General features: G+C 34.4%; 1 protein-coding gene across 1 annotated transcript in view; it reads right to left on the bottom strand.

Moving 5' to 3' along the window:
• Positions 1-21,838, bottom strand: part of LOC149072216 (protein strawberry notch homolog 1-like) — a 128,745-nt gene that overhangs the window by 58,608 nt on the left and 48,299 nt on the right. Inside the window, exons 7-13 of the mRNA XM_089246654.1 lie at positions 19,228-19,318; positions 18,743-18,904; positions 14,455-14,590; positions 14,201-14,346; positions 13,922-14,035; positions 12,486-12,668; positions 12,277-12,374 (exon numbers count right to left, since the gene is read on the bottom strand). Of these exons, the coding sequence (XP_089102780.1) occupies positions 12,277-12,374; positions 12,486-12,668; positions 13,922-14,035; positions 14,201-14,346; positions 14,455-14,590; positions 18,743-18,904; positions 19,228-19,318 (930 nt within the window). The remainder of the gene's footprint in view (positions 1-12,276; positions 12,375-12,485; positions 12,669-13,921; positions 14,036-14,200; positions 14,347-14,454; positions 14,591-18,742; positions 18,905-19,227; positions 19,319-21,838) is intronic.

The raw sequence follows: 21,838 nt of genomic DNA on the forward strand, positions 1-21,838 counted from the left end.
CACTGCTGGCCACCGTAAATGCAACACCCTGAAGAAAGCATGCAAATAATATGAAATTTACAACATGCATTAGCGGAGGTGAGATTTCAGCGCAGATGCACATCACGCGCGCCTGTGGCGCCACTTTAAAGCGCTATTTAAGGCTTGGAGATTTCGACGATTTGAAGTACGGCAATTGTGTTTTCTTGTGGTTTTTTCAAAAAAACGATCAATTATGCCTCGTAGAAAACAGCGATCATCTTTTGATCAAGTATCCGAGTTCGACAGAGAAAGGATAGGGGCCTACCGAGATTGTGGATTATCTTTCAGGGAAATCAGTAGTCGTGTTGGACGAAACCACGCAACTGTAATGCGGATATGTGATCGTTGGATGCAGGAGGGTACGACGGACCGATGTGTTCGATCGCATCCACCTCAGTGCACCACTTCCCGTGATGACAGGCGTATTGTGCGTATGGTAGTGACGGATCGCTCAGCCACATCACGAACCATAGCACAGCACATTCAGTCTGTACCGCATCATCCAGTGTCTGCGCGTACCATTCGACGCCGTTTACAGCAGAGTGGTCTGTCCGCAAGACGTCCATTGCTTCGTCTACCCTTGACGCAGAACCACAGACGTCTCCGCCGCCAATGGTGCGATGAAAGAAGGATGTGGACGGCACAATGGAATGAAATTGTCTTTACTGACGAATCACGCTTCTGTCTGCAACACCACGATGGTCGGATTCGAGTCTGGAGACACCGTGGAGAGAGGATGCTGAACAGCTGCGTTATGCACCGCCACACTGGTCCTGCACCGGGTATTATGGTATGGGGCGGTATTGGATATCACTCTCGCACTCCTCTAGTACGCATTGCCGGTACTTTAAAAAGCCAGCGCTACATCTCCGAGGTGTTGGAGCCAGTTGTCCTTCCTTACCTTCAGGGCTTGCCCACAGCCATATTTCAACAGGATAATGTGCGACCACACGTGGCACGCATTGTCCAAAGGTTCTTCGTCAATCGCCAGATTGAATTGCTTCCCTGGCCAGCTCGCTCTCTGGATCTTTCGCCGATAGAAAACATGTGGTCCATGGTTGCTCAACGATTGACCCAGATTACATCCCCAGCTGCCACACCAGATCAACTTTGGCAACGCGTGGAAGCTGCTTGGTCTGCTGTACCCCAAGAACACATCCAAAGTCTCTTTGAATCAATGCCGAGGCGTGTGGCAGCGGTGATCTCCAACAATGGCGGCTACTCTGGCTACTGATTTTGGCAGGAACCACACTTCACAGAAGTCTATAAATTTAATCATTTGATGCTTGGTCAACATGTTATCTACAAAATAAATATTGTTGCGATATCTCTTGTCTTTCTTGGTGTTGCAATTTGGGTGGCCAGCAGTGTACATTAAAGCCCTATTCCACGGGACCAGGGATTAGAAAAGTGTCCGCTAACGGGAAAGTGTCCGTTACGGGAGGTTCCACTGTATAAGAGTTTTAAAATTAAAATTCTTCCTTTTATCAGTTCAGTGCAACATGGTGTAATAAAACCTTTTTTGTTATGGCAGCCATAAGGCTGTTCCAAAGTTGAGTGGATAAATCCAATAATATATAATTCTTTTTGAAGTGCTGAATTTACATGTCAACTTGGAAGCATTTGAACACAATCACTTTTTTCTGTGAATTTTGGATATTTAACAACGCATTCTTTCTCTTCCCATTACTAAATTAAAAGTACTTTGAAGAGTATTACTGAAATTATTTTTTGCACATACAGTTTAAAAAAAAAAACAAGTTACTAAATTTTGTCACAATTCCTTGCCACTTGTTATTGTTTAAAATTTCTTTCATCCAAGAGAGTGAATTTAGGATCAGTAAGACATGCAAAAAAATAATAGGGAAGAGAATGGCCTCTTCATATCTAAATTTTGACTTGGAAATAAGGAATCAAGTCTGCATTTTGTAAAGCTACTTAAAATTTCTAATTATGTCAAGTATGACTATCTGCATGAAGGTAGTTAGAAGCAATCACCATGATTAAAAAACATTACAATATTAATAATTTTTCTAAGAATTTAAATTGGCTGTTATATCTGATGTCTCCCAGCAGCTTTGGTCTTATTGCATTATCATGTATGAAGCAGATGATCAGCTTTTTCAAGTTCTTAACACATTTTTACCATAAAACTATGCAATACAATTATTTTGCACAAACATGTATTAATTACACTTAAAGATGTATAATAATTTTAATATTCAGATTAACATTTTGTGTGGAAATTGAAATGAATTAATATGAGCCCTTCATTGGAATAATATATATTGCACATCCTGGTAAGATATTTATATTTGAAAGCTAAAAAAATATTGTTTTTAAAACTTATTTGTTATTTCACACCCAATGAGGTGAAATAACAAGCATTAATTATATGTACTTCAATTAAACAATAATTAGTGCACATTTTTATTTTCTTTCATTTCTTCTGGTTTTTTCCAGTTTCTTCCACTGTGTCCTGGAAGAAATAGGTTTTTCCAGAAGAAACCCAACCCTGCTTACAGGACACCCTGTATAGTTGCATTCATATAACAGATAATTCCATTCTCTATAAATTAATAAAAATAAATATCAGTAATTTTTTACAAATAATCCCAAATTCTGGTGAAAAAAGCATAAGTATCAAAATATTATTTGCAAATTTTTGCAATTGTACAATATTCACAGAAATTTTTCAATTTTTTAACTTAAAAATTTCGATCTTTAAAAAAAACCCCCTATTTATTAGCTTATTCAACCAGCTCTTGCTCAAACATTTCATATATCATCTATGACTTTCATGGTCCACAGGTCAAGTTTCCAGCTCCAAAAAGTGGAAAATGACCCTATCCCCAAGGTGTATGAAAAACTATTTTCGAACAACAAAAACAACGACACGAAGAATTGTTGAAATATGTGACAGCAATATCGTGAAAATTTATTGACTGCCCAATCAACAGGCAATTTCAAAAAAACTAATCGTGATAACACAATGTGAAACAGTCAACTTAAGCAGGGTTTAGCTATATGTATCGAGTTAAAGAGGTTTCTCCCCATTGAATTTAGTACTATGCCAATCATGACAATAATATATGGTGAGTTATCAAGACTCTACTGCATTGTTATAAAGACCATGTTTTTTGAAATATAAATACCTTAGAAAATTGTTTTGAATAATTGCAAAACTCATAATATGGCAAGTGTGAATGGGTTCCAGACAATTGAAGCATATTCCAGTTTAGATTTTATAAAAGTATCAAAAAGGGATAATATATAAAGTATTGATATTGATAAAATTTTTCAACATTCTTTTAAAGCAAAACCAAGTTTTTCATGTGACTCAGAACAAAGATTTCTAATGTGATCAGCAAAATTGAAATTGGTACTACAATAAAACCTGTCTTCAATGGAATCACAAGGGACCAAGATTTTTTTCCCATTGAACACAGGTTTCCACTTGAGGTTCAATTGACATGTGTAAAATTACGTAAAAATTTCATATGTAATTGAAGTACAGTATAATAAAAATAAATCCCTTGCAAATAAACTAATTTAAATATACATAAAATAATGTACATTATTTACTCTATAATTACTAAATATTTAGGTTTTCACAGCATCTGCATGAAACTTCACACCACACTGTTCATCTGAAATGATTACATTCAAGTTTTTTTTACTTTCTATGAAGTTTTCAATCAGGGTGTCAATATCTGTAGTGTCAGGTTCAGTTTGTACATTGTCGTCTATATTTATGTAATCCTCAGCACCAGGGCCGTAACTAAGATTTTTTTTTTTGGGGGGGGGGGGGACAACATGATTTCGCTGTCCTGGCCACTGTAAAATTCAATGATTTTCCCACGTAAAATCTACTACCTCTTAAATTTTGCAGCTCAAGTAATTGCCCCCCCCCCTCTTCCCTCGCTGACATACACAGAAAGCAGCTTGCATACAATTTTGAAAGTCATTGTATATGATTTGGGAATCTAACCATAGCACTGATTTCTACCATAGAAAAGCCTGCTTTGCCAAAAAATTTTGTTACAATTTCCAAAAGCAACTGTTTCACTACCTGTGACTTTTCAAAAACCACAGCATCAAGTATGGTAACGGTTTTTACAAATCTAAGGGTGGGTGAAGTGAACTCGCATTGATAAGCAGCAATTGCATTAAAAATTCCGATAGAAGAACTAATATGTTGTATGATCCTTTGGTCAACTGGTCATGAAACAGTCAAAGTGTTTGCGTGAAACTTTCCATTAAAGGGTAAAATTTTTCTTTCTGTTTCAGAGTAACCTGGATTAAACTGAATCAAGACAGATTCCGTTTAATCCAGGTTTTTAATGTGTATTTTGGCATTGAAATCACAGGACTACGATTTTTTTCCATTAAAGACAGGTTTCAGCTTAATACAGGTTCCCTTGAAAAAAGATAGGTTTTACTGTATAAATAACACCCAAATTGGTTGCATAGGTTCTTATGAGCAACTGGCTATTAATGCTATACATATAAGAAATTGGATTCTTTTTTATCATTTTTGTCGCACCATGGTCATTTTCTGCACACGAGGGCTAATTAGATCGGAATCTACAATTTATTGCAATTTCAAATGGCAACCTTTTGTATACTCACAGAGAGGTTGGTGCACTAACCCCTCGATGTGAGACTCCCTGCAGTAGCAATCTTTTTCTGTGGTCATGTCACCGTATCTGCTGTACCTGTGTCAGGGAAGTTTTCTGACAAGGATGAACCAGGCATTAAACTTGCAACACCTCTAAACATCCTTTGGTACTTTAGGCGAGTATCTTATTGACCTGGGCTACCGCATGCACTTATTTCTTTTTGTTGAGTGAATGAAAGAACAAAACATTCAGCAATAGAGATTGTCTATTAATTAAATACCATTTATGAAGTAAAGAACACATTTTGTAGGCAATAACAAACATCAATACTTTTAAAAATCTTCAAATCATCAGCAAAGAGCAGGCAGTTTTTGAAAAGTGTAGAAAGATCATTGATAAAAATGATAAATAATAATGGGCCTAGGACAGATTCCTGAGGCATACCAGAAGTAGCCACAAAACCTTGGCTTAAAATGGATTATAGGATATATACAACACACTATATGCAGATGGAAATTTTTGCTCAGCTAAGACACATGAAATCAATAGGCTTTCTAGATATTATGCCGAGGTGAACAGGAAAAAGTGTAATTTCTCTCTACTGGGAATCAAACCCAGGACCTGGTCTGGTATGCAAGAGGTCCTAGGTTGGATTCATAGTGGAGAGAAATGACTTTTCTGGTTCACCTTGGCATTATATCCATAAAGCCCAATGATTTCACTCTATTGCTGTGTTTCCCAAAGTGGGCAATATCGCCCATTGGGGGATGGGGGTGATAGAATAGTGCAGAGAGCAATAGAAGCTAAGGGTTTAGCATAGGATCCTATGGGTTGGCTTGAGTTAAGGGGGCAATGTGAAGGAAAAAAATATTTGAGGGGGGGGGGAGTGGAACAAAATGTTTGGGAAACTATACTCTATTAGATATGTAGGAAATAAACCAACTAAATCAGAGTTACAACTTATTTTTCTGATTTTGTTAATAAGAATTCCATGATAGACATGATCAAAAGCTTTTGCAAAATTGATGTAAATGATATCAAGTCAGTTTTATATTTATGGCATCAATAACATGGGCATTAAGACTCAGGAGATTAGTGGCAGTCAGGACATACCATTGACAAAACTATGTTGATTTGCAAACATACAGAACTACTTGATCTGATTGAAAACTTTTATGTGCAATATTGGTTCGAAGATTTTAGTGATGTAACGCTATGAATCCACTGCAGGTGGAGAGGGACTACCCAATTTAAATAAGTGCTTTAAAATTAACTTTTTTTTAATTGAATAATTCTCACCTGAACATTGGTTAATCACCTCAACAAAGCAATGTCAAAGAAGATAAAGTACCACCCCAACTGCAAACATGCTACAACCAGGGTTGGCTGGTTTTTGACACATGGCAGTTTTTGACGGTTTAAACTGTCACATCAAAGACCCACTGTCAAAAACCTCAAATATTGCTTTGCAATATAAAAATTCCCATTGAAAATACACACGATTGCATGTAATGTTTAAAGTCACTACACTGTACAAAGAATAAATACTTAATGATTGTAAAATAATTTTCTGCTCTCTACAGAATTATTTTGGACAACATATGTGTATTTTTTCATGTAAAATATACAATTTCAATAGAGTATAACATAAAAGCTGAAGGAAAAACTATGAAACTATTTGATATTCTTCAGTTCAACATAATTCTCAACCTCCCAAAATTTCTTCTACTGCTTATACAGTCTATGTGTATTGATATAAGCCATCCGCTGTACTCTTTTCATAACAGGTGTTTAAAAGGTTTTTTTACACCATATATGTATAGCGTTGATTTCTGTTATAAAATTTTCTAGATAATCACTGATACTTAAAACGATACCCTTATTGTGCATAATATTAGAATATAGCTAGCAATAAAAATACCAAATTGAACTAAATTATCCTTTTACTCTTTAACGCCCAGATAGAAAACCTGGGAGGGTCGTGAAAATACCAAGTTTTTTGTGTTCGAAGTGGACTCGTCCAAATTTCGGCCACTTTCCCTCTCCCCACCCCTTCTCCATGAGTTTCTATTTATGCCACCCTTTGCATTGACGTTCACCTTTTCATTTCAATGGATTTTCGGGAGATAATTTGTCTACAGAAAACACCCCTTTCCTCACAGTATTATCTCTTTGTAAAATGCATTGAGTACCCTTAGTTCATTCTCAAGGAACATTCTAGTACATCAGCTTTTAAAATCCCATTGATAGGGCGTTGCAGTTGTCTTTTCCGTTCCCGCCTCTGACAAGAGCTTTCATCTTCTTTCCCATTGGTGACAAAAGCCCACCAAAACATACCCATACCACCTAGCTGGGCCGACTTGAGGCAGTTGTGGGCATTAACCTACTCGGCCGACTTCGGGCGATCTGGGCATTATAGAGTTAATATAGCAGTGCTGATTGCATATGGTGCTTAAGAAAAGCTCTATAACTTATTCTAAGTGTAAAAAGTAAGAATGACAACATGTTTTTGACTTTTAATGCCAAGCAAGTTTTTGAGGTCAAACACTTAACCCTATGATCTACTATCATACATATTTTTAATAAACAGCTCTATTTCACTTAGGAAATTGAACTTGGGTAATCAGTAGTTTAGATAACATTAGTAGTTTGGATAAAACAGACAATAAAATTATACATCTGTTCTACACTTTGTCAAAAAATTAAAATTGCAAATTATAATATTTAGTTTTGATTATTGTAACAAAGTAGTGTTTAAAATGAAACGCAGCAATATACAAAAAAGTAAGTTCATCATGCTATAAACTTATTGTGTTCAAAATATCCAAAAGCATTCATTTAGGTTTATGTTTTCGGCAGTTTAAACCAGTTTAAACCAACCTTGGCTACAGCAAAGAGTTTTATTATGCTGCATTGCCAAGAAGTTAAAAATATAACTAAACTTTCAATTTGCAATAGCAGCAGACAAGATATATTGACCAATACTATATGTCTGTGCCAGGTTGCCATGGTTACTAAAAAAAATTGGCATTGGTGCTTTTTTTTATCTAACAATAACTGAAAATGAAGTCTGGAGATAGCACAAAATGATCAGAAATTATGTCAGCATATCTACTAGCATGGAAAGGGGTCCCCTAAGCCTCAGACGAATACACTACAAAGAATACACTACTTTAAACATCAATTTTTTCATGAAAAAAAATGCTTGGCACATATGAAATTTTGCTGGTACCAAACCATTTTTTTTTTTAATTTGCCAATTATGAATGCTTATTATCTATCTGAACTGGTTTTGGAAGTAAGGGGCTGGCATAGGTATAAGCGGATTTGTTATTCAAAATTTAGTGAAAGCCCATTTAGCATTTCATCTACAATGAAAATAGTGGCTTTAGTTAGAAAACACTCCTGCTTATTTTAAAAAAATGTTTATTTTGATTCAAACTAGTTCAGGAAAAGAATAGGTGAGGAAAACAAATATTTTTCACAATTTTACGATACCGTACTATAGAATTTCATTCAGTGTAGAGATGGCGACCAGCCACAAGAAACTATGTATGAATTCAAACAGAAAAATGGAGGTAAAATAAAGAAAAAATTGAAATTTTGTACCTATCTCATTTTAAATATTAAATTTTTTTCATTTTTTACAAAAGTAAGCGTTCATTCTATCGCTAGGCAGGAGAATGCATTACAGTGAAGTTTATAAGTGCATTAAATAATGCAAAAATATAATCAAATGCATAATTTAAAACCGCAAACATGAAAAATTCAAAATAATAATGCACGTCTCTTTTTAGTACTCGTTAATTTATGTTAGTTAGGGTGATGTTCTCAAAATTTAAGTTTTGCTAAACAACAAAAAATTAATCACTGCTTATATTTTTGTGTGCATTTTTATAAAATGGAAACCTGTCTGGAATGGATAATAATTTGTCTCTTAACACACATTCTGTTTTATACAAAGATTTCACTGTATATATTTATGAGAGAGAAAGAACAAATGGGATGGGGAGAAAGAGAAGGTGAAAGGGAAATCTTACTGCACTAATCTTTTTTTTTTCCTTTTCTATCTAACATGTCAACAAGGAAACCAGATTGAGTTTTATCACCAATACTTCAAATACAGATCATCCGAATTTCTTGTCGAAAGCTTGCACTTGAAGGGGTTAACCAAGTAGTAGTTCTGTATTTACTATTTAATATCTCATTCTGCATCCAACTTATGCATGGTGCTAAATTCTGAAATCTATTTAAATTTAAAGTTATAACAATATGTAATTGTACTACAAGAACAAAATACATTTGAATAGTACATATTCACCCTGGTTTCTAGATACAAAATATGACTGAATGAACATTACTCGCATCGTTGATTCTAGGCATCTCCATTGAAAGAAAATTGTTCGTGTAATTGAATGTTCACTCATAGTTAGCACCCCCCCCCCTCCCCCTAGTCTCAGAGGACTGCAAAATTGGTTATTGCATACCATATTTACTCACATGTAAAACAAGGTGAATTTTACAGATCAAAATAAGGGAACTATACTAGTAGTTTTCTTTACACACTTTACAGTTTCTTCACCTGATTTACAAAGAAAAAAAATTACTAAAAACCTAGGTTTTTAAAGTGAAAATTTAATTAAAAACCTTGTCCTATACAAGAGTAAATACTGTATATACACAGCATATACAATAAACAGTGGAAAAAAGTCTAGTTACTAGATTTCCTTTCCAGTGTGTGATTTAATTAAAGGTTAATTATAGGTTCTATTTTCAGAAAATTTCCACAAAATTGGAAAAGATAAAATGCATTTCATTGAAAGGAGGAAGAAAAACAAATAGAACATTCTACAGGTTAACCTTCACAGCACTGGTTGGAAATTGCTTGTATTGCACATGGGACTACAAGGTTACCTGATTATATAGAAAATATTTTCATGTACATATTTTGCACAATTTGAAAAAAAAATTGATGGCAGTAATGCCTTGAATGGTCAAGTCCCAAATTAGAACTACTAAAAATAATTACTACTCTGAACAATTTTTGAAACATAACACATCTAAAAAACGCTGGAAGTTATTGGATGAAATAATATTCAAAGGTAATAATCACAATTCATTACCAACAAACTGTGATAACACCCTCGCTCAAAATTTCAATGCCCACTTTATTAACATTCACCAATCAATATTAATATAAATGATGATTATAAATACTCTATCGACTCAAACAGTCAGCTCAATATACCTCACTCCAACTTTTCCGGAAGAAATTTAAAAAATTATCAAGACTTTACCTGCTACTGGGTCATCCTCAGGTACTTCAAACTCTCTCTAAAGTTTTGCCAAAACTCCCTAATAATATCTTAAACATACTCTCCGACTAAATAAATAATTGTATTGTAAAAGGTGAATTTCCTGAATCATTAAAATTAGCAGTTTTAACTCCAGTTCATAAAAATGGTGATCCAAATGATCTCAACAACTTTAAACCAATTTCAGTTATATTGTCACTTTCAAAGCTTTTTAAAATAATCATTAAAATAATAGAATTTTTTTCTATTATATAATCAATACAGTTTTTTCCAAACAGAAACACACACAGACTGCACTTTGTACATTCACTAAGTATATCATTAAAAAAAATTTATGCATCCAAAAAGACTATTGACATTTTCCTGGACATGAAAAAAGCATTTGAGAGTGTTGAACATTGAATCTTACTCAATAAATTGCATATTTTCGGAATCAGAGGTAACACTGAATACGCACATAAATTAATTGCTTCTTATCTTAGTCATAGATCTCAAATAGTTAAAGTTGGAAATAATCTTAGTAACCCATTGGAAACAATCAAAGGAGTATCTCAGAGTTCTGTTCTGACACCCCATTGTTATTTAATATATTCATAAATGACCTTTGTAACATTGAATTAACTGGTAAAATCATCACATTTGCAGATGACACAGTACTTTATTGAACTGATGACGATCATTCACTAGCAAGTCTGATAATAAACACTGATTTATTGATAATTCGTGATTGCTTTATCAGTAACGACTTACAAATAAAAGTAACAAAAACTAAGTTTATGTACTTCTCTTCTATAGCTAATATAAACGTCAACCATAATCTGATATTCCACAATAATAATTGCCAAAATATTTCTACTTGTAACTGCCAGAGTCTTGAACAGGCTTCCATGATTAAATGCCTAGGTATTAATATCGATCATAACCTTAGATGAAAAACCTCATGTAAAATATTTGCAAAATAAACTTTGTTATGTAATTTACAAACTATATTACCTTAAACCATATATAGATCACTCTATCATGTTAACACTTTATTACTCATTGTTTCATGATCCCTATATATGGTTTGGCTATCTGGGGTGGCGACTTCGATTCAAATCTTACACCAATAATGAAACTCAAAAAAAAAAAAAAAAAAAAAAAAAAACAATAAGGGGGCGCGGTAGCCCGGTCGATAAGATGCTCGCCTAAAGTACCAAAGGATGTTTAGAGGTGTCGCGAGTTCGATACCCGGTTCATCCCTGTCAGAAAACTTTCCTGACACAGGGGTACAACAAAAAAACGGCGACTTGACCGCAGCAAAAAATTGCTACCGCAGGGAGTCCCCCATCGAGGGGTTAGCGCGCCAACCTCTCGATGAGTATAAAAACAAGCCTGCCGTTCGGAATCGGCAATAAATTGTAGGTCCCGGTCTAATTAGCCCTCGTGTGCAGAAAATGACCGTGGTGCGACAAAAATGATCAAATGAACAAAACAATAAGACTCATCACAAGCGACTCTTTTTTACCCCTTCAAAATAACTTTTCCACAGTCTTGGACCCCTTACGTCAGCTTTACTTCTACAAATCGACTATAATTATTTTTAAATGACTTTAAGTATTTCTCAAATAGATTGAAAAATATATACTCGCTGCCACTTATTTACAAAACTCTTCTAAAGAAGCATTTTACTAACCTCATCCCAAAATTTTGCAACTTTACCACCTGATATCCTTAATATTACTAATTTATTACCTCTCAAAAGAGACATGAAGAAATATCTTTTTTCAATCAGTGACATTGAGAGTTTCTTTTGATCTTTCCTAGGCTCCTTACTCAGTTAAATTATGAATCTATTCGATCTTCCGCATTGCAACATTATTGATTCTTGTTATTTGTACTTATGTGAAAATCTGAAGCATTGTATATTTCATATAGTTGCACTCCTTGCTGTTGACAAAAATACTACAAATCATGCAAATGTTTTGATATTTGTTTTTTTCCCCCCTCATATTAACTACTACAAAGAAAAGAGGGGGAAAAGGAAAATTTAAATTTTAAAACTTTTTGCATTTTACCCTTTTGCATTTTTTTAAATATATTTCTTTTTTCCATTTTAGTTTTTTGATATTATTCACTAACAAGTAAATGTGTTCATTAATATTCATTAAAAACTTGCAATGTATCAACCAGTATGGGTCTCTAGACCCCTTAGCTGACTTTTTTGTCTCATCTTGTATTTATGTAACAAGATGAAACAATAAAGAGAATTGAATGCTAATTAAGCACCTTGGAGTTGAAAGGAATTCGATCAGGAACGCAAATTCAATTTTACTCACTTGGCAGTCGACACAAAATCTGTTAATTCACCACCTTGTTCTTCTAGTTGTTCTAAAGTTCTTGCTTCACCAGTTGATTGTAAGCCAATCACAACACACTAAAAATCAATATGAAGTTTTAATTTCATAAAATATTAAATATTTGTTAAAACCACAGAATGACACTTTTCCTCCCTTCAAATACATATGAGCAGAATACTGTTACTCACTTTCCCATTTTTAACAGCTTCTCTAGCAAGGGAAACAACATGGTGTACTTTCGATGCAATGCACAAATATTTGAAGAATCTCTGATGAGATGCCCAAAACTGACACCACATAGTTTTTTTCATTCGAGCATCTCCTTCCATCAGCTCTGCTGCATCACTAAATTTTTCTCGTGCATCCACCCACTGAGTAAAATAGGAAATGTAAGTTTTTAATTTTGCAAATAGATATATGTGAAAGTTTAATTTCATTTTAAGATACATCTGAGCTTAACATAGGTAATGTTTTTTCTAGCTACACCATTAATCAAAGGAATACATATTGTAATACATTAGTACAGGCTACACTTTAGCCAGTACTTCAGAGTGTGAAGCATTAAATACAATTTAAAGAAATAAGCAGAAGCATTAAAAGCCAGCATAAAGTTGACATAGAAATATTGACTAGAGAATAGGGCAAGGTTAATTTGACCTTGATTTGTATTTTATTAATTTGTGAAACTCAGATAAAAATGCAGAGTTTCAAAAATCAACATATCAAAATTAGGTTAAACGAGACATGCACACAACTACCACTGCCCCTTTTTTTCCAGTTTTGTAGATAAACACTAACCAATGAGAATGAACTTGGCCACCTGGGCTTACAAATCTTTCGTTGCACGTCAATATTGCTATTTCACTGTTGCTCACCTGTGAGTGAATGCAGTGTTCAAACATCAGTACAAATCTTTATTGTGTGTATATTTTTCAGAAATGTTAGAGAAAAAGTTCAGGTTAAAAAGGAAAAGAATAACTAATGAAATGGAAAAAATTAAAATCTCAAGCTAAAGTCAGTAGTTGAAAAGCAAAACATCCCTCAGAATACCTATCAATGGTTTTAGAAAAACAAACACATCATGTGTGAAAAACCCTTCAAACTAGAATAAAATGAAAGGCAATCAAAATTTACTGTATTTTTTTTGGAAAATAATCTTGCTTTTATTTTATCTTTATAGAAGTATTATGCATATGCTTGTACTCACATAAATACAACACAGTAGTATCTCAGCTAAAACAATTTTTTTAATGTTTTTTTCAACCTCAGCCGATGAATATGTATTTGGCTAATGAACACTTTCATTGATATGGATGCATACGCAGAGCAGGCGCTGCTCAGCACACATTCAAAATTTGACAGCCTTTCATACTTTATTAATGTAACAACTTATATCTAGTGGATAATGCTGTACTGAAACGTGTGCGTGTGTGCGATCCCAAATCTTTTCAAAACAAACTGAATTGCTATCAGTGCATAAGCAAAGACTGGAAATTCCTTCTAAAATATATTTATACTTATTTCATGTTTAATTATCTTTTTTTTTATGAATAAAAAATTTAACCACAAAAACAGATGATTCAGAGTAACAAAAAAAAAAAAAGTAAAACAACAAACAGCTTACCAAGCTGACAGACTCGTTATACATCTTGATGAAATCATCAGTCAATGGAATTTCTTCAATCTTGAATGTAACACCAGCAAAACTAAGTTGCCTAGCCATATACAGCCCTCTGAGCTGTAGGTAAAAAAAATTGTATTCAGGTTTCCCCATAGTAAAATCACTTTGCTTTATTCAAAATTACATGAAAATATTAATTATAAATGAATAAGGAGTAACAAAGAAAAAAGATTAAAAAGATATTTTACATAAACAAGTTATGTGTATATCTGAAATGCTCACTTTCATGTCCATAGCAACCAATTCCATGGCTCCCACACCTCGCTTTTCCACAACAGAAATGAAGTCATTGAATTCTCTGAAAGGTGTCCCTTCACCCCATAAACCTAGTCTGGTCATATAAGCCATGTTTTTTGGTTCAGATGCACCTGAGAAATGATTAAAAATAAAAGAACATTTTTTAGTCACATGCTTCTAATTTATGTGGACAAAAATATCAAATTGTATATTTAAAAATAATTTTCAAAAAAAGTTACCTGTTGCACTGGCATAGACAACACGGGCTTTGGGAAGTTTGTTCTGTAACTCCAAAACTGTCAGGCCAGTTTTGGTAGGTTTACTTGATCCAACAGGACAGAGATTTTTTGCTTTGTGACATTCATCAAATACTACCTGTGCATCATTAAGGAAATAACCCAGAACACACAAACAACACTTGGGAATAAGATATAGGCTATATCAGTGGTTCTCTACTGGGGGCCATATGGCCCCAGGTGGGCCCTAGGATATTAAAGGGGGGCCACGGATGAAAATCTCGCAAAAGGGGAGCCACGGCTACTGATACGGTAGTCACGAAGAAGGTTATGAAATTAAATTTTTTTAGTCACTGACTAAAAAAATTTAATTGCAAACAAAATGCATAGAATAGCATATCTTTTTCGCAAATTTTCCCCTATTCAAGTAACATTAACATGAGGAAGAAAATAAAATAAGTTGTTCATGTAATCTCTGTGGTTTTACGACTTGGGGGTGACAGTAGGCCCTGACACAAACTATAGAAGAGGTTTAAGCAAAATGGAGTAACTGTAAGGACAGAAAATTATACGTTCGAAGACTTTTCATTCAAAGAGGGCTGCCATAAAGAAAGCAGACAAAGATTTGTCGACCATTCATTGACATTCTTTTGAGTGCTGGTAGTAAATGCAATCCAAGAAGTCGATGAGTGAAAAATGAAAGCTTGTAAAAAAAAAACCCATCGTTTTCATGCAATTACAGACGGATAGCCATCTAGTTTAGCACAAAGCTATCTTCAGCATTGGTCTGAGGGGGGAATATATTTATAAAAATCGAATAAAGAATGATTGCTCTGGAGCATTTTTTTATGAATTTTGAGGGGATGCCAATTCATTGCCTCTGCTGAAAACAAGTCAAATTCAGTTATAACAAACTCCTAGAGACCAAATCATACATGAGAAAAAATACCCATGAAATTTAATTTTTTAAAACTGCATTGCTGTATAACTCAAGAAACTGTAATTACATAAAATTACTGTTGTTTCAATCGCAAGTGTTCATAGGCCATTCCTTTCAATTTAACAGGAAAAACATAATTTTTAACATATTTAAGACGGTCTTAACGTCATTTGGTTTGCTGATTGGTGTCTATATGCAATCCAAGAAGATAATTTATTGGGACTTCCTCTAAAATTGACACTACACCTTTAAAGTACTTTAATTGATACTGCAATGCTTCCTATTAATTAACTGACCTACTACTTAAGCCTGCTGCTGACCTACTACTGGCCTTTGACCTTTGAAGACCAAACACCCCGCTTCCCATCTCATTGAGATATTGAAGCGTTCCCGGAGGATGGGTATGTCTGGAAATTTTATTAGATATCTTCAGGATAATAGATAAAAATATTACATACAGATTGCACATATAAATTCACACATAATCAATGTTCGTCAATGGACGGATCATAATATACAGAGGAAAAAAAAATCAACTATAAAATCTACATCATAATCTTCCGAAGATGAACACTAGCGTCCATGCGCTCTAAACAGCGTCCCTTGACACTGTGGTCATAGCCTTGTTGAGATATAATATATATAATCTCAATTTTTACAAGTTGATCAGACATTCATCAGTACAAAATGTCGATAGGCGCCTACTACTGGCCTGCAACATCCCAAATAATTTCAATGCAATTTTCCTATCCTGCAAGAACAATGTTGTGGACATTAAAAAAAAATTCTTAAAGGGCGTATGACCACATTTAAAGCAATTTAAATCCGTTTATTTGAGACTCACTGCATCTGCTGATTTCTCAGAAAAGTGCAATAAATTCTCACGTAAGTCTTCACTTTGAAATGTCTGTAACCGGCTGAATTCATCTTTTTGTATCTGTCAACCTAAAATTTATGGTTTTTAGCGTCGATAATATGCATGCAAAACCAATTCAGCGACGCGTTTCGACAATCTGCAAAAACTGCGTGGATTTGATAGTTTCAAATGATGTCTAAATGCCAAAGATTTGAATCAAAATGAAAATGTCAAATAATTGAAATTGTTCTTCGTATAAATGAAATATTTTAAAATTGAAAGCTATATATAGAGATTAATTGTGACCATAGTCAAACGTCTCATAAATGTCAAATTTTGTCATAAAACTGAGAGTGAGGCACGAATCCCCCTGCGCACAAGTGGAATTTCGAGACATTTACGCACAACCGAGCCCCTCTTGGTCATTTCTTTTTTTCTCCCCACCCTTTCTTCCTTTTGTTTCCTTCCTAAATTTATAAAAGTAAAAAAGACAATCATTACAAAAAGGACTGTTTTCAGATCAAATTGCCGAAGTTGAATTACTTTACTGCAAAAATGCCCGATTTTTTTGGGGGGAATACAGTCAAACCCCATTATAATGAACTCCAAGATACCAGAGAAATCACTTGGTAATAACGAAATTTCGTTACAAAGGAATTCCAGATTTTTATATTGTTCCTACGTAAACTTACCTGGGGATTAGAAAAGTTTTCGTTAAAACGATATTTTTTCCCGTTATAACGGTATTCGTTAAAACGAGAATTGACTTTATTTCGTCCCAAACTATTTTTTATGTGTATATGCAGGCTCATGGGTAACAGGGTGTATGGCACTTTACTGGCGAGCCGTTAGTCTAATTAGAGACATACCCAACTGGAAAAAGTATCCAAATCACGTGTCCAACTCAGATATGTCATTCACGTTGTAAGGGGTTGTATAGCTATAAAATAAAATGAAAAAGACTTTTTAGATACCGTCCCCGTGTGCCAAAGAACCCAATTAAGACGTTGTTGCTCTGTCTTTCAAGATGCCAACTAAAATAGTTTCACGTTTCTAAGTGCAATATTCACTGAGATATGCGAATTCGAAAAATTGAGGAAATTTGAGAAAAAACAGCAACGGATAAAATGGTTTCCCCGTATTTATAATGCTGGTCTTTTTTCCAACTTTCTTCGAATATCTCAGTGAATATTGCACTTAGAAACGTTGAATTTTTTTGTTGGAGACTAGGAAACAACTTTCCAATTGGGTTTTGGGTCACAGGGTGTCCGCATAAAGAGTTAACATTTTTATTTCAATAACTATGTAACCCCTGGCAACATGAATCAAAAATCTGAGTACTACACATTATTTGGGTACTTTTTCCAACTGGAAGTATGCTTCTAGGACCAATGGTTCACCAGTAAAATGTCATATGCCTCGTTACCTTTGCGCCCTGTATATTAAATATAGTACATACTGTTATGTGAAATATTGTGCTGTGTTTTAGCCAACTCGCACGTTGCTTCGTCCGCCTGCGAGAGAGCGGCCATATTATGAATCAAGAAGCCACTTGAAGGTAGCTTGTCAAACATCCAACGAAATATCAGATTTTCACCGTATCGAAATTGAAGTCAACAAACTGATAATTTTCTTATTTGAAAATCTGAGTATTTATATTTTCCGATGGGCTTGAAATCCTGATGATGAATCATTATGTTGTTCACATGAACAGCTTTGTCACTGCGTACATGGTTTTTTTGGAATGAATGGTTCAAACAAATATTCAAAAAAATTTCACACATATTTTTTGTAGTTCCTTTTTTTAAATTCATAGTAGGGCTACAACATGAACCTATATCCTTGATACATGTATTATTGTTGAAAACGATGTGAAAGGTTGAACTTTTCAATTGTGATTCATTTGTGTGGCTACTCCCTCATTACTACTTTTATCCGCATGAAGAGAATAAAATGAATATAACTGTTTGCTACCACTTTTTGCGATTTTTATCATTATAAAAATGTGTATTTTGGAAGCTACAACTGACATTTCTCAATGAAACCATAACCATTTACACACAAAAAAAAACTAATTTGGAAATAATACAAATTTCATCATCCAGTACAGTAACTTAATGACATTGTGCCGTCTTCAAGAGCATTGTTACATTGATTGAAAATAATTTATTCTATTTTTTACTGTATTCTAGTTTTGTTTTTCATTATTTTCATAAATTAAAAATCAAATTAAATTCAAACATATTTATACTTCAGACAATTTTTGAATAAATATCTTCAAATGAGAAAACGGGGGGGGGGGGGAGAGAGAGAGAGAGAGAGAGAGAAGGAAGGGGGAATAGAAAATTATTCATGTCGCAAGGGGGAGACCACAGGAATGAGAAATGGGTGAAAGGGGGCCATGGACAAAAAAAGGTTGAGAACCACTGGGCTATATGATATACAGTATTTTCTAATCCAAAATCACTTAAAAATGTCAAACAACAAAAGGATACCACACCATCATAATCATCACCACACCAATGCAAAAGTTGCTTTAACCTTGTTTTATATTTCCCACCTGATTGGCTTTCACCAATAAGCGAGGAATAAGTTGCAAATATAACCCCCTTTTTAACACTACCGTTTATCTTGGATGATATTTTGGCATATTTGAACTGAAAAAAACATAACATTTTGCAATCGCAATTTGAACCAAAAAATTCATTTTGAGTATAGCAATTTCCTATTTTATCATCGTAATAACTAAAAAAAATTACAATATATGATAGAAATTTTGTCAATCACTCAATGTTATTTTATCCAGTATTAACACCAAAAAATGTTGACAAAAAATTAACAATCCTTCATTCATGCAAGAATACAACCCACATGAAAAACAATTTCTAGAGGTCAAAATGATTTTTTGCCATTCTAGATTGAGATTCCTGTCGTTTTTGTGAATACAGAACACTGTATACTTATTAAAATCAGAATTTACCTTGTTCAAGGAATGCACTTCAATTTTTCCAGCGCCAATATCCCTTAAATCTCGCTCTGCATCATATTTCAAATCATTTGAAACACTCAACCTGAGGAGAAATTAGACGTGTGTTAAAAGTAATGTGCTGTATTCATTATTGTTAAATTATTTTTTTGATTGATCAAATCACCAATTGCATATCAACAGTCTGAAAAGTTGATAGAAAATTCAATTGCTTCAATTCCCCCCCCCCCCCCCAACTCAAACCGTCTGATAAAAAATAACCAAACAAAAATTTTATATTTGCTCAAAATTGATAGTTCATTTAAGTGGGACAACTCTATTAGCACTGTGAGCTCAGGCTGCTTGATTTTATATGGCTTATGTATCTGCTGAACATATTTTGAGAATTTATTTTCATTATTGCAGAGAATATTTAACAAACTTGGTATTAACTTGCTGCATCCACAAATATGTATATATTGTATTAAAATACAATTCATAAAATACTTAAATTCTATGTTGTATATGTTCTTCAACATATGTATATATATAAAATTTATGTTATATTCTATGTTCTTTTCCGTATATATATATGTTTACAGAGATGCCACTCAGGGTATTCAAAAAATCTGGGTCCCTTTTGAGTGAAACTGGGTCTGCCTCGAAAAAAATTACCTTGGAAAAAAAAGTATGCCCCCCCTTTCCCCCATAATTAACCGGTATCTCTATGAATTTTTACCAGCATGCCCCCGGGTCTTTAATCACCTGCTTATATCTCTTCGTTGAGACAGAGCAGCAGGCCATGTTTTGGGTAGGAGAAAGAGGTATCTCTGTGATTCATTTCTAAAAACGTGTTCTATCCAAAGGTTCATTTACTTTCATTGTCTACTAGTTGGGAAAGCTTGCAAACAAGCTCATTAATGAGAATTTAACATATGGAATGTAGGACATATAACAAATCTAAAGCAAATATACAGTTGATCCCGCTTATAACGTTCCCATTCAGAACATTTTTCCACTTAGTACAACTGATTTTCATAGTCTCAACTTTAAGTAATTCTTACGATTTCCCGTTTGAAGTGTTTTCCTGCTTACAAAGATTTTGACAATTTTTTGAAAAGTGTTATAAGCAGGATCTAATGTAATTAAAAGTTAGAGGTACACACATTTATATATTTACTGATAAATCAATCTATAAATTCCCTTTTGATTGATTTTTCATTTCTTTAAAAAATCTTAGCTCTTTCGATAATATCTTCTGATTTAAATTTAAAATCAAATGAGATTTTCTCTCTCTCAGTACACACATTCTCTCAGACACTTATCTTCCAATTCTCTCTATTCATACGAGCAAGGATTTCATACCAGTCCTTGCAAAACAATTTCCTGGTATAGAATGGTTTTATATTCTATCCCTGTCGGTCTACCACTCTGATCTGTCGCCATTTAACTGCCACATATTTTCACACCTGAATGGGAGCTGTCAGATTTGTGTTGGTGAAATTTGTGTGTTTTTGTGTGCCCAGCATTCAGAGTGTTTTGTGCTCAGTAGGTGGTGCCCTCTATCTAGGGCTGCAAACAGATTTTTTCTCAAATGGGGCAAGCACACATTTTGGCACCCGTATAATGTAGAAGCAGTTATAAAAGGTGAATTTGGCACTCCCTCTAGTCTAGAGCCCGGAGTGGGGGGGGGGAACTAGACCCACCTGCTCCCCCACCCTAGTTGTGTTGTCTGAGTGATTTTCGTGGCGATCAGAGCTTTTTCAGAGGAATAGCCAACTCAAAATTGAAAAACCTTCGAAAACGTATTTTTAGCCAATTATCACTATGCAATTGCAGGTTCCAAAACCCGGATTTTTACCAAAGGCAAAATTGGGGGGTATGGAGGCTCTCCAGTCCCAAGAAAATTAAAATATTGGAGAAAATATTTATTATCTAATATTTTATATTATTATTATGTTAATTTTTAAAATTCTTTTTGAGCATTAATGATCCACAATTTCTACGGAAAAAATCCTTCTGCCCTTCCTAAAGCTGATTCTGCACACACACCAGTGATTTTTGCGATGTGTAACGGTGACTACTACATAACAGCTAGATGACAAAACTGAATATTCAAGGTAGAGATGGTATTTTTTCGGCCTGAAATATACAGAGAAACTGAATTTTTTGGATGTTAATGCCGAAACTGATATTTGGAAAGAAAAGTGATTTGCCTCCTCTGGGAATCGAACCTGGATCCCCTTGCATACTGGGCAAGTGCACTAACCAATACACCAGAGAGACACTTTTCGATTCCTTATAACACGCATTAGTAGTGTGAAGCGCAGAGTGGAATCATAGCCTCAGGCTGTTCCATAGCAGCAAGAGAGGCATACCATCTCTTCATACAAAATGCCAACTGGGGCAAAAATTGCTGTAGTTAAGGAAGGCTGCTGACTCCACTCAGCGCTTCATGCTACTAATGTGTGTTATAAGGAATTGAAAAGCGTGTCTCTGGTATATTGGTCAACGCACTTGTCTGGTATGCAGGGGGGACCCAGGTTCGATTCCCGGAGCAGACAAATCACTTTTCTTTCTAAATATCAGTTTCGGCATTAACATCCAGAAAATTCAATTTCTCAGT

Source organism: Pholcus phalangioides, unplaced genomic scaffold (genome assembly GCF_987345545.1).
Source record: "Pholcus phalangioides strain wild (caught in Gottingen) unplaced genomic scaffold, Ppha-v1.0 ptg000017l_1, whole genome shotgun sequence".
NCBI classification, from domain to species: Eukaryota; Metazoa; Arthropoda; class Arachnida; order Araneae; family Pholcidae; genus Pholcus; species Pholcus phalangioides.